Here is a 14,993-nt window from a genome sequence, read left to right on the forward strand (position 1 = left end):
GAGAGTTACCATCTTTACCAAATTACCACCTCATCACCAGGAAAAGAAAACATTGCAATCGTCGAATATCAGAGCTTGTATGAATTCAAGAAGATTCCCCACGGCAACAGCATCAGAACATCTGTGCCCTATGTTCGAACAGATCCAACCACTCTCCAAGAGACTGCAACGCTCCCAATGCCAAACAAATTCGGGATAAAGTATATAAAGACACTGAAAAGACAGACAGCGGTCAATATAAAATCCACAACATTACTGATGAGGTGCTATGCGCAACGTGAGGGAAATCTTTGTAACGCCAACAAAACCACCAAGCGTAATCGTGTATTCTGACGAGCAGATGGAAGGCTTGATGACAAACTGCATGGAAACAAAATGGTAGTGTTATTGGAATAGACAGAACTTTCAATCTCGGGCCTTATTTTGTAACAATCCCAACATACAAAAATCAGAAAATTCTAGAACGCGAGACGCTTCAAAATCTTATTTTCCTTGGACCATCCTCTCTACACTGGGATGACGAAACTGAAACTTACTATCCGTTTCTCTGCCATATTAACGCCAAGTTAGGTTACCCGTCCCAACTGAAAATCGGAAGTGACGAAGAAAAGGCCATTAAAATGCCATCCATCAAGCATTTGACGAACCCATTCACCTCCTATGCAGATAAAACCACACCAGAGGAAACGACCGACAGCTGAGCGTGTCAGGCGTTAATTTCGATCCGTGAAGTAAACGCACTTAATTATATCGAATGTAACTAAATATGATTACCTGACTTTCCATGATGTGAGTGTGCCTAAACCGAATATGACTTAATGTTATACCATTTATGACTACGAAGGGGTTTCTTATTTTAGAATTGTACAAGGGATTGAACAAGGAAATTTGGACTGGAACAATCAACAAGTTTCCTGGGAAATTATATACAGATGCTAAATAAATCTTCAGTCTTTTGTCAATGAATTTACGAGACTGGGCATCTAACTCCAAAGAATTTAATAAGTGTATTTCTCCAGCTGATCAAGCCAACAGAGAAACCATAAAAATTCTTGGTTTATCTTGGAAACTTTCTGAGGACTCCATATTCATAAACAGTCCAAGAGATGAAACTCAAATTCCACCTATCACCAAAAGAAAAGTTCTTGAAAGAGTTGCTTCTGTTTTTGACCCACTTGGATTTTTCACCCCAGTTACTTTTAGGGAAAAATTGTTTCTACAAACATTATGGAACCAAAAGAGTGGGATAAAGAATAATATTGACAAAAGAAGACCTTCAACACTGGGAAAATATATCCTCAGATCAGGATTATATTCCCAGTTGCGATATTCCTCGTTTTATTGGACTTTCTGGAACACTGACATACAATTTAATGTGTGTGCCGCCCGCGTGGCTCAGTGGTTAGAGCGTCTGCTCTAGAGTCGTGGAGTAAGGAGCTGATCCTTACGTCGCGGGTTCGAATCCACTGCGGAATGTGGAGACCGGTCCTTCGGATGAGACCGTATAAACCAAGGTCCCGTGTCGCAGTAGGTGTTGGCACGAAAAAGGTCCCTCAATACTAAATGGCCCTGAGTGCCGAGTATAAGTATAAATTTGCAGCCCTCCATCGACAAGAGGTGGCGTCTCCATATGAGTGAAAAATTCTCGAGAGGGACGTTAGACAACAAACAAACACTGTAATGTGCTTTTGTGATGAATCAACTAAAGCATTTACACCAGAGCAACAATGAAAGAACTATAGTCAACCTGCTGTTTTCAACAACTCGATTAGTGCCACTCAAGAAAATAACACTACATAGATTGGAACTGTTAGCTGTTGTCATTGAAGTCCGATGCATACACTTTGTTGAACAGCAACTTAAGTTAACCATCACAAAAAGATCCTTTGGACCGATTCCCAGTGTGTATTGCATTGGATTAGAATGAAGAAACCTCTAACAACTTTTGTGGAAAACAGAGTAAAAGAAATCAGAAACAACAAAGATATCAATTTTCAATATGAATCTACAAAAGATAATCCAGCTGATATTGCAAACAGAGGAACAACAGTTACAACTCTCCAAGAAATGGAACAATGATGGAATGGTCCAGAATGGTGAATTAAAAGAGAGATGGCTGGCCTTCATGGAACAGTTAACAAACCTGTAAGGAAGTTCAAAATGCCATGGAACCAGAATGCAAGACTCCAAAGATACTTTATGAAGATAAACTGATGGCTGGGGAGAGTGTCCTAACAGAAGTAAAAACAATTCAAATTCTGACACATCTGGATATCCAAGCATTATTGACTACCAAAGATTTTCATAATTTTACGTCTTATTCGAGTTTTAGCATGGATTCTAAGGTTTATCAAAGGAGTGAAAAAAAATTCAGATGCCTTCGATCATCTTACTTCCTCAGAACTACAGAATGCCAAAATTCTTGTGGTAAAGAATATTCAAACTCAAAATTATAGTGATTAGTGATATCAAAAATCGTGCTCAAAGAAATTATTTAGTCAACTAGGACTGGTATTAGATCAGGAAGGCATTATCAGATACATTGGAAGACTCGAAGATGCTCAGCTGTCAGAAGGAGCAAGAACTCCCACACGTCTTCCAGGAAAGAACCATGTAATGGGGCTAATTATTGATTACATCAATAAAAAATCATTTCATGTCGGAGTTTCCCAAACATTGTCATTGGTTAGTCAAGAAAACTGGATTCCACAGGGAAGATTCGAAGTAAAAAGAATACTACAGAAATGCACAGTTTGTAAGCGGTTTGAGGGTGGTCCTTACAAGATGCCACATATGCCTCCACTACCAATGCAACGTGTGAGTGAATCGGCACCATTTACATACACAGGAGTGGATTACATCGGACCAGTCTTCATTAAAACAGGAACTGGGAGTAAAAAGAAATGGTTCTGTGTACTTACCTGTTTGATAGTAAGGGCTATACATCTTGAACTCATGCAGGAAACGTCCACTGAACAGTTTTTACTAGGACTAAGGAGATTTATTGCACGTTGGGGCAAGCCAAAACTAATTATCTCCGATGATATGGTGCTCAATTCAAACTTGCAAGCCTGGTGTTGGAAAAAAGTTGGGGAAAAGTCACTTCTGATAAAGATGTCCAAAATTATATCGCAAATGAAGAGATTCATTGGCAATTTATTGTGGAACTGGCACCATGGAAGGGATTTTATGAACGTCTGGTTGGTGTTGTCAAAGGATGCTTAAGAAAAACTATAGGAAAACCCTGTTTAACAAATGAGCAGATGAGAACTATGCTTGTAGAAGCTGAGGCAGTTGTGAAAACTAGACCCTAAGTCTACATTGGAGACGATATTAATTCAAACATCACCCTAGCTCCAGCACACTTTGAATCCAAAAATACGACTTCAAGATAGTGAAAATTTTGATCCCATGGATCCAGACTATGTATACCATGCAAGCTCTGTGAACACTTTATTGGCAATTTGGAAGAAAGGTTAACGACCTTTAGATACATTCTGGTATACATGGAGAAGTGAGTATTTTCTAAGTCTAAGAGAAAGAACATCTTATAAATTAAAAGAAAAACGAATTCAACACAATAGACCTGTAAAAGTTGGTGTTGTTCTTATCAAAGAAGATCTCCCTAGAGGAAGCTGGAGGATGGGAAGAATTTGTGATTTGTCAAATCAGTCAAGATGGTCAATTCAGATCGGGAAAGGTTATGTTACCTAACAAAAGGACATAAAACCGACCTTTAAATTTACTCTATCCTGTAGAATGTATCGATGAATCAGATCATAATACAGTGATATTCCTCCGTTGTGATGTCAAAATAAGTGCAAAAATTTTGGGTACTTTTCAATGATATCAAACACATTAGCTCCCGTTAAACGGTTTATATTTTATCAAACAGTCCTCAGAACTTTTCAAATGCCCCTCGTATATATGTCTGTGGTTTTTGATCATGTAAAGGATAAGACAGGATTAGAATCTTTTCTGGCGCTAGGTTTGGGGTGCCTCTTAGAACGGTGCAATGCTTCATAATTAAAAAAAATGTTCTTATCCTTGTTTGTTTGTTTGTATGTTGTTTAACGTCCCTCTCGAGAATTTTTCACTCATATGGAGACACAACCACTTGCCGGATGGAGAGCTGCAAATTTTGTCCTATACTCGGCACTTACGGCCATTGAGCAATGAGGGATCTTTGTCGTGCCAGCACCTACTGCGACACGGGATCTCGGTTTACCGTATACGGTCTCATCCGAAGGACAGGTCTCCACGTCCCACAGTGGGATTCGAACCCGCGACGTTAGGATCAACTCCTTACTCCTTCACGACTCTAGAGCAGACGCTCTAACCACTGCGCCACACGGGCGACTTTCATCTTGTAACAAAATGACTATTGATTCTAAGTGAAAGCATACACATAGAGATAACAGGAAGGTCACAAAATTTGTGAATTCCAAATGTTCACATTTTTATTTAAATTTTAATCTATTTTAAAGCCCAATTTGTTTCAGAAAACACTGGCCGTTACGGTAGCTCAGTCGGTTGAGCGCTCGCTCCGTTATCGGAAGGTCGTGTGTTCGAAAGACGGCCGCGACTGACCTAAGTCGATAAAAATAGGTAGCAACTGTTCCTTCGCCAAGCGCTCGGCACTTTGAAGTGAAAGTTGCGGATCCTTCGGATGAGACCTTAAAAACCGAGGCCCCGTCTCACGGTAGGCGTTGGCACGATAAAGAATCCTCACTGCTCAATGATCCTGAGTGCTGAGTAAAGGTCTAATTTTGAAGCCCTTCACGGGTATATAGTGACGTCTCTATGTGAGTGAAAAATTCTCGAACGGGACGTAAAATAACATACATTCAATCAATCAGAAAACACAGAATACAAGCTTGCCTATCTACCTTTATATATTTCATGCACAAGTATTAGAAATAATTTGTGTATGAAATATCATACAGGCAAGCTTGTGCTATGTATTTTTAGAGGTAAAAAATATCTCGGATAACGAAATTCCATCAGTATTGAAGAAATTTGATAAAAAAATTTCCCCTTTCTCACTCTCTTGTGGTCTCCTTGAACGCTTTGAATCAAAATCAATGCTAGTTATAAAACGATCATGATATTTTTTTATAATTGTAAAAATTATCACAATTTTTAGCTTATTTTAATATCAAATTAGCGCGAAATTCAGCTGTTACCAAGTCCTTTATTAACAAAAAGCAAAATAAAAATGCCATTGTTTAATTCTTTGGTTTTTATTTAACTCAAAACATTTGGACGAAACCACGGGGAATTGGGGCGAAATCACTCGGATTGCACGTGTCACGGGTTTTATCCCTGGTCCAGCCGGTCTGGTTTCCTGCCACTTTTTAAATTGTTTTTCTTTTATTAATTGCCAAAAAAAATTGATATGCATGGCATATTTGAACAAGTTTCATAAAAAACAGTCGATATTAAGACAAATGAATGTCTTTCTTTTCCTATTCTTGATCTTATGTCTTCATCTGTACTTCCATTCTTACCTGTTGACAATGCTACCCAGATATTTGCACTTGCCTTCCAAGGTTAGAGGGGAGCCTTGCTTCATGTTGATTTGGAGTTTTTTTTGTATGTTTGGTTTTTTTGTTAAAAAATATAGACCTTGCTAATTTCGCAGCTCTTTGAATTACTCCGTATATTGGTGGATAAACTAAAATTGATGCTACACCAGTCCCAAATCATCTGCAAAATCAAGGTTTTTAGCTGAGTTGTCAGGGTCCAATTTAAGTCGCGTAGAGGTGTCACTGTGGTCTAGCTGAATCCAGTCCATCACTATGCAGAAGATAATGTGATACAGAAGCAATCTTCGTGAACTCCACTGCGTACATCAAATGATGTTGAGAGTGTGCTGATCTGTGAAAGACTTGCCACTTTTTATTGTTATATAACCCTCGTGGCTAGGATAAGGCTGTCCGAAGAATGTCACAGTGTATCAGCCACAGTAACTTCTCTCAACTATCTAGATATGACGTCATAATGGCATATGACGTCAAGTCACTGCAAATTTGAGCAGACATGACGGGGAAAGTGTCATAACTTTTACATCCCTTTCTCATCATATGTAGAATTTTTTTTACGTCGATATTTAATTCATGTGTCTGGATTGTTGTTTTAAGGCTGTTATGATGGTGATTATTTGCAGTATAATATCGTTATTCCTTTTTCTTGTCTAACATGTACGTATTCAAACAATTACAAAAAAAAAATGTGAAACGCTCCCCCTTACGCGTCTGTAGACAGAGTGAGAATTTATAAATCGTGTATATATTAGACTGGCACAAGTGAATAATAAGGATTAATTGAAGATATTCTGTGTGAATCTACTAGAGAAATATGTCCTCTAACTGAATTTTGCTGGGGGATTGTATGTAATTTATCCCATTTTGTATAAATTACGATGAAGAGTTGAAAATGACCCCTTGTATGTGGGTAAGTTGAATTTCTCGTGAAATATTTTCTTAAGAAATAAAATTCAGACTTGCCCCCAGCACTTTATATATACCTAAGAATACGTTTAATTGATTTATGTAACAAGCCGTTCACAATAATTTTGTTTTTCACATGTGCCGATGCGAATTTTAAGGAAACATTTAAGAAAATGTATGTGTCCGTCACGTGATGAACCAAGTCATGTGACATCACAGAAATCCTTTTTTATAATACCTTATTCAACTCTCTTTACAACTTAACTATGTATGTATACATAGATTACAAATTAAAATCAAAACATAGCTCAAAAAATAGTATATATCTAATGCATATTAAGCCTTCGGACAGCCTTAACATAGCTGCGCTTGGATTATTTTTACAGTCTTTCTAGGGACCTTTAGGAAGATTACCAACAACTTGATTCAAATCAGAAAAATCTAAGGAAAAAAACCATTTATACTAGTGCATAGTGTAACTTGTTTTGTGCTTTCATTTAGCGTTTCATCTTCATATACCCTACCTATCCTTTTCTGTCCCGCTGGAGCATAAGGTCAACGCAAGACTAAGCTTGCTTCTTGGCCATGGTTTTTGCCTCTCCCCAAGTCAGGTGAAGGTCTTTCAGTTCACCCTCGATTGTCTTGCGCTAGGTGGATTTTGGTCTCCTCCTTGGTCTTTTTCCTTGTGGTGTAAATCTTTGTGCGACTTTTGGAATTCTTGATCCTTCCATTCAAAGGATTCTTTAAGTTGAATCTTAAGTACTAATTACTGCCCCTAGGTAGACAAATTTATCAAATTGTTTAATTTCATTTCCATCTACTTCTTGTTTATTTTTAGAAGAATCTCATTTCTTCAGTTTTCTTGGTGTAGGGTTGCGGACCAATTTGACTGGCATAGTGGCTGAGTCGTTGCGATTTTACTTGCATGTGGTCTTTTCGAGATGCCAGAAGGGCAATATTATACTCAACAAAAAAGTTAAGGGTTATAAAAATCTTCATTTATAATTTCTATATCGGAAAAGTATATTTAATCAATATAAATCACGAAGTTTCTTCTGTGAAGTAACTACACGTTTGATGAAAAACCAATGTAAATGTTCACTTGTACAGAAGAAAAGGCTAACAATTATGGACACCCTCTTAATCAGAGTGAAAATCAATATCCAGTAATTGCATAATTATTAAATTAAAAAACGACAATTGATCCAACAAATGTCAACAGTATGTGTGGCCTCCCCTTGCCTGAATAACAGCCCTGCATCGCCTCGGGAAACTTCCAATGAGTGAACGGATGGTCCTTTGGGGAATGCGATCCCATTCCTCTAACAGAGTAACTGCAAGTTCATTGGTATTGGATGTAGCAGGATCCCGTTACTGAATCTGCCTTTGTAGAACATCCCAGACATGTTCAATAGGATTGATGTCTGGTGACTTCGAAGGCCATTCCATTCTCTCGATAGTCTCTTCTTCAAGATACTCGACGTTTGCTCTGTGTGGCCTGGCGTTATCATCCATAAAACGACATCTGTTCTTATGGCCCCGGCAAATGGTCTCACGATTGGGTGAAGAATCTCATCTCCATATCTGATAGTCAGTGCTCTATTTCTGATGATGTACAACTCTGTGGACCCCTGATAGAAATGCCTCCAAACCATAACAGAACCTCCACCGAAGCGATCATGTTGAGCCACACAGCAGTCACTGAAACGCTCGTTCTTTTGTCTCCACACTCGTCGCCTTCCATCATTAAAATCCTTGCAGAATTTGGATTCGTCTGTAAAGAGTACGGATCTCAAGTGACGGAATTGCCAATTTGCATGATCTCTTGTAAACTCCAGCCTCCTTACTCTGTGGTCTGCAGTCAAAATTGGGCGTGTGGCAGGCCGTCTTGCTTTCAAGTTAGCTTATTGAAGCCTATTCCTGCAAGTTTGATTAGAAATGTTAACGCCATGTGTGTTGCGAAAGTCCCTGTTTAAGGCAACAACCGAGTTGAATTGGTTTCGCTTTGCTTGCAATACAAGTTGGCGGTCCTGCCGGGCTGTCGTACATCGTGGTCTTCCATTCCGAGGCCTTTCCTGAACTGATTCTGTTTCCTGAAATCTTTGTCACAACCGACCAATGACGCTTTGTGACCTGTTCATCAATCTACCCACTGCATCTTGTGACATTCCAGTTTGTAACATCCCTATGGCCCTGCCAGCTTCCTGTACATTAAGACGTCAACTTTGAGGCATCACCTGTAATTCATTCGTGTATACATGATGTTCAATTGTCCCTATTTATTGTCAGCATGAAGTATTGACAGTAATTCTTGAAGACATGCTTACCAGTTTCAGTCTGCAGTGCTGACTAGGGTTAAGACTTTTCCGTTTGGCTTTGAACATGAGGACTGACAAGTCAGCGAAGTGTAACAAACAATATTTGTAGTCAGGGTTAATCATACAGATCATTTTTACCGAATTTAGATTTTTAGAATTTAACTATATTTTATATAACCCTTAACTTTTTTTTGTTGAGTATATCATCATAGTCGAGGTCCTCTAAGGTGGAGAAAGTGGACCATGTTTTACCTCGTTTACAATCACCTGTTTCTTCATTACCCTGTCGATGACAACCTAGAATAAGATGGAAGAGATGATGCATCCCTGTCTGACTCCTGAGTTTACTGAAAACCAGTCTGCCTCTTTGTTGTTGAGTATAACTGAGCATTCAAACTGTGCATAGAAGCACTTGGTGAGGGTTACGATTTTTTCTGGCACTCCATATGCTCTTACAATTTTCCAAAGTGCGTCTCTATGGATACTCTGAAAGACCTTCTTGAAATCTATAAAGTTTATATAAAGTGGTGTTTCCATTCAATTGATTGCCCTATGATGTTTTTCATAGTAAATATTTGGTCAATGCAGCCTTTCCCTTTTCTAAATCCTGCCTGTTCTTGTCTTAGGATATTGTCTAACTCTCTGTAAATTCTTTTGAGAAGTACTCTGCAGAAAACCATACTTGGAATGGAAAACAGAGTTATTCCTCTCCAACTCTCACAATCTCTGAGATCTTCCTTTTTGGGTAGTTTCACAATGAAACCTTTTGATCATTCATTTAGAATTTCTTATTTTGCCCATATGATGTTAAATAGGTTATGAAAGACATTTGTTGCTGATGTCAAGTCGGTCTTTAAAACCTTTGCTTGAATCCCATCTATGCCTGATGCTTTTCCTAATTTCAGGGATTTAATGGCTATTGCTATTTCCTCTTTTTTTGGTGGATCGGTGTTGATATATAGGTTATTCTGTTGTTCTATACCCTCAAATATAGCAATTGGCTCTGGTCTATATAAAACCTCTTTGAAGTGTTCAAGTCATATTGCTGCATATTCTATCACAGTTGCAATGATTTTACCATTAGTGTCCTTAACATGTGGTATTTGGTTCGCTATACAAAATACTAACTTGATTATTTTATATAATGTGTTCAGATGTCTCTGGGTAGCATTTTCTGCCTCGTCAGCAAGTTGGTTAACGAAATAACATTTTGTCATTTCTGGCTAGTTATTTACTTTCTTGTCTTTCTCACTGTATAAATTTTGAAGTTGCCGTGTTTTTCGTACATTTGGCGCCTCTTTCTTTTAATTTAGCTTTGTTCTTTCTTCCATGGTGTTCCAGGTGTTTTGAGACACTATGGTCACTATTCACGTCTGCCCCTCTGTATGATCTAGTGATCCTCTCCATTTCTCATTAATGATCATATGGTCAATTTGGTTTTCATCACGGTTGTTTGGTGAGTTCCATGTTAATTTGTGGATTTCTTTTGTTAAAGATGGTTCCTCCAATGAAAAGTTCATTTGGAGCACAGATTTCCCTGTTTTTCTTCTTTTTCATTCATTATTCCAACTCCTTATTTTCCCATAGATTTTCATGTTGGGTGTGTCATTTCCAACTTTTGCATTTTTGTCTCCCATTACTGATAGGACATCATGCTGTGGTGTTTTGTTAAATTGTGCTTGTAGTGCATCATAACAATTTTCATATCTCACATTATCCATAGACATATAGTTGAGAGCCTTTGTGTGTGAACCCTGTCTACAATATTTCCAATCGATGAAGACGGAGACATAAATATATCAGAGGCGAAAATGCATCTCCACCCTACCCCATCTCCCATGAAATATTTCTGGATTCAACCTTTTCTGATTTGTTGTCATTGTTAGTTTCATAAAGTTTATCCGTGCATCTATATGAAAGATATTTCAGTAGGTAACATCAGTTGATTTGTCATATATGGCATTTCATGTAGTCTAACAGAAGAATAAAGATAAAATTTAAAACATGGTTAAAATTATCTTTTCAGGAAAGCAATTTAGTTATTTAAATCTCAAAAGTTAAAATTTGAAAAATATTATAATTGAAAATTCTCATCAGAGAAAAATTTGTAGTAAAACACTTACGGACATCTCTACATAGTAAAGAATGATGAAAATTTAGAAACACTATTTCAAAAAATAAAGATGATCCTTAAAACCAAGCGTTTTACACGCCTTAACCCCTCCATCAAGTCTTTTTTCTGACGGGTTAGTATTCTGGTCTAATAATCGTTCCAATCGGTATGCAGTTCTGAAAACCAAATCAAAGCAGTGCAGAGCATTATTAACACGATTAACAGGTGAATTGAAATTTCTAATCACATGTCAAAGTTAATTATTTCTTTATGTGACAGTTTGTTTGAGATCGCCAAAAAAGAGGGAAAATTGTAAATAAAAATATTCGACGAAGAATTCCAAGCAAGCCGAGATTCAACTTAATATAAAGTAACGAAATAAAATACCTTTAAATGTCAAAGGTGATGTAAGACAAATCGTTGTGTGACTTTGGTACTGTTCCTTGGTAAAAATACCTGCTGAATGTCAGATTTTAAACATATTGTTTTGGCAGATTGCTAATTTGTTATGATTTTATAATTACAATTACTGAGACCTGTGTATGAATGGCTTTTAGAGTTATCAATATCACGTGACCCTTTTAGAATCTCTAAAATGCTACTCACTTATTTTATTATACCTTGAGCTTGTATGCAGTATCTCAGAAGTACACTTGTTACAATAAACAATGATTGTATTAGAGATTATAATTGGTAAGTTCAAGATCAACACAAATGAAGCACGTTTCTTGTTGCTACCAGCTATTTGTGATAGAGAATAATATCGATGCATTCATTAATCTTGCAATGCTTAGCATAAAACGTTCTAGTATTTCATTTTTTTAGATAAAATTTTGAAATATTCTAAACAAAAACAGTTCAGTAGAATGTACTTTATTAGAGATAAAATCAGCCTTGAAACTTTTTTTCCAAACCATCTTGCATGATTTAAGATATAATGATAAATCGATCTATTGATTCATCGCTGTTTCGCGGGTGTGTTCAAAACGTGTCATTTCTAGGCCATAAATTACGAAGAGTATGGGGGAATAAAAAATCTTACATTTCATGGAGAGGGCTTTTATAGAAATACTGTCCGGTCCGAGTAATGTAATTGTTTATACGTACAGTATATAATTAAGAGCCATTCTCTGTAATGACTTGAACTTTTATATAGGAGCTGTGGCACGCATAGTCTCAGAATTTCTCCAAACTCTCTATGATAAAAGTCTTTGATACCGTAAACTCAAATCAGGCAAAAATTGGTTGCTACGTGTCATGGTTACCATAGCAACATGTCCTAACGTTTGAAAAATGGCATTTTTCAACATGTTCAGAGTCCCCCAGTTAACGTTTGCAGCAAAGCAAACAAGTGGCAATGACTGTTTCTGAAAGTTGAAGGCCTGATGTCTTAAATGCATGATAAACATGTTTGGTAAATCAACTATTACATACGTTACTATGGAAACAAAGTATTCAAAAGTAATAATTTTGTTCATTTAATTTTACAAAGTCATATACTTAAGAATAAAAACAATTATAGGTTGAAATGCAAGCAAATAATAGACAAGAGATCCTTGTAACATATACCAAGGACGAAATATGATATTTCTTATAGGTTGGCAACGGTTGCTATGGTTTATTTACCTCGAAAGGATTTTAAATTTACTCTCTTAGTGTTTTAATCTTATCCTATCTTTTTAAAAAGCATATTTCTATGTAACTGATGATCAATTTTTAAAGGCATTGGTGTGACCCTAATTTTCACATTTCAAAAAATTCAAACTCAATTCTTTAAATAGAGCGTTGCTATGGAAATTAGCCGAAAAAATATGCATAAAAATCTGAAAAATATTCTGTTTCCTTGGATACGCACCCTTGCAAGTAGATTCCCAAAACTTTTATGATTGATATATATGAACAACTAACCTGACTTTGAATTTTGACTACCACCCAATCTCTAACTGGATGCAAAAAGCTGGCACATAGGGTTTAATATTGATATAAAATTAACAAAATTGAACATTTTCCCTTCTTGGTAACCATAGCAACAGTGATGTATTTTCCAACAAACTTTATCAATATATGATATTCAAATTTAGTTCTACCAGTTAAGTAGTATTCAAGGTGAGTTAAATAATATGTTTCTTGATTAAAAGGTAAGTAAATTCCTAAAGGAGCAAAAAATATCACTTTAAACGACTGATACATTGTTTCCATGGTTACAATGCAAAGTAACATTTAATCCCAATTTTTCTTATGTTGTCGGTGTTGCAAGGTTCCAAGGATGCATATGTGTTAGTCATGAATTTTATTGTTTTTCCTCAAGATAGTAGCATTAACCCAATCATAGCAACAGATTTTGCATGGTTACGCTGTGTTACCATGACAACCATGAAAGTTATTTTTAGAATAATATTGCCAATACCTAATTACATAAGGTCAAATATTTTTTATTGTTTTTCTTAGGTTGTTGATTGAGTTTGATCATGTAACATCTATCATTGGTGAATATTGAGCGTTTTTCAGCAGTTTTCAGCATCTAAAATGTATTCCAAATGTACCCATGGTAACCACTTACTAAGAGATAAATTCTAAATAGTTTCTTTATAGCATAAGTGGCAACAAGGTGTCATGTTTTTGGGAGAATGGTTTGTTTGTTTTTCTTAGTCTTTATTAAGGCGTAATAAAGATTCAAAGTAGCTGAAAATCTCAATTTTTTCAACTTTTCTGGCTGTTACCATGGCAACCAAGACACATAGCAACGAAATTTTATTTGATATATGTTTCTGGTGTCAGATTGTAATAATGGGCAAAGTTTCATCAAAATCGGTGACCATGCGTGGCAAAGAAGTTTAAGTGGTTACAGAGAATCGCTATTAAATGTTAATTGTTGTGAATGTTATTATTAATTGTTTTCTTTTGAAAGTGAGAATCAAAGTAAAACTTGCAATGATGATTTGGATATTGAAGAAAGAAGTTTTACTATTACGAGACTGTCGCCAGGTTACTAGATAGGGGGTGCGGAGAGGATCTGGGATGATTGCCTCTCCTCTGAGGCAGAAATGATTTGGAAATCTTTACAATTTTCATCCCCACGTTTCGACAGCCTTGTATTACTCAGTAAAGACGCAGAATGTGTAGGAGTGGCTTTTTAAGTTTACACTTTGGACCTTGTTATAGAGATATGACTTAGTTAAAATATAAATTCCTACATCACTGAAACAAAATGCATACAATGCATCAAAAATCACTATAGAGAAAAAAAATTCCACAGATATCCCATCATCGGCAACCCACGGGTGATTCACATCGGTTCTCTCTATCATCGGTAACCCACGGGAGATTCACAACGATTCTGTCTATCATCGGTAACCCACGGGTGATTCTCAACGATTTTGTCTATCATCGGTAACCCACGGGTGATTCTCAACGATTCTGTCTATCATCGGTAACCCACGCGTGATTCACATCGATTCTCTCTATCATCGGTAACCCACGGGTGATTCACATCGATTCCCTCTATCATCATAAGGGAGCTTGTGGACTCAAAACAGTTATCCATTATTCTATCATTTATACCATGGTAGTCTTTTTTCCAAAACACATTCTTATTTAGAAATTTTCATCAGTTCTTTAATAATACAAATCTTTCCGAAAGTGCATTGACTGTTTTGTCGAACGCACAGACGTGAATTTTTAAATCTTTTTTTTTTCAGAGTTTAATTTCCTGATCTGTGATTAAGTATTTAATACATATTTATTTCTTGTCATGAAGTGTCAACTATTAAACAGACTTGGAATTAGACTTTCAGATTCCATCGGGATCGAAGAAAATTACTCAGTTCAAAAATTAGTCAAATTTTGAACTTCTCTCCTTTGTAGACCACTAAAATGTTAATTATTCCATTTCTTACAAAAATTATATTAATATACATTAATCACCTATTATTAATAATACTCTTCTTGTTTATATTTATTTATGTTTATATTTATTCAATTACTAATGTTTTGTTTATATTAATAAATATTAATAGATATACAACTTTACCTTGGTTGTTTTTATACCTGAGATTCCCATAAAATGTTTGGCAATATATGTGTGCTTAGAAGTTACTTTAGTAAAATAAT

General features: G+C 36.3%; 1 protein-coding gene across 1 annotated transcript; it reads left to right on the forward strand.

Moving 5' to 3' along the window:
* Window positions 1–1,999: 1,999 nt before the first annotated feature.
* LOC133173588 (uncharacterized) lies at window positions 2,000–3,225 on the forward strand. Its single transcript, XM_061308568.1, has 2 exons — window positions 2,000–2,145; window positions 2,499–3,225. Exons 1-2 carry the CDS (start codon window positions 2,000–2,002, stop codon window positions 3,223–3,225), a joined length of 873 nt encoding a protein of 290 aa, XP_061164552.1.
* The last annotated feature ends 11,768 nt before the right edge of the window (window positions 3,226–14,993 follow it).

Source organism: Saccostrea echinata, unplaced genomic scaffold (genome assembly GCF_033153115.1).
Source record: "Saccostrea echinata isolate AGI-Se365-2 ecotype Australia unplaced genomic scaffold, CSIRO_AGI_Sech_v1 ptg000056l, whole genome shotgun sequence".
NCBI classification, from domain to species: Eukaryota; Metazoa; Mollusca; class Bivalvia; order Ostreida; family Ostreidae; genus Saccostrea; species Saccostrea echinata.

Bases quoted from the DNA above. Each gene is read 5' to 3' on its own strand.
- LOC133173588 (XM_061308568.1), top strand. From the start codon at position 2,000: ATGAATCTACAAAAGATAATCCAGCTGATATTGCAAACAGAGGAACAA. The intron at 2,146-2,498 runs GTAAGGAAGTTC...GAAATTATTTAG, and splicing joins ATGGAACAGTTAACAAACCT to TCAACTAGGACTGGTATTAG.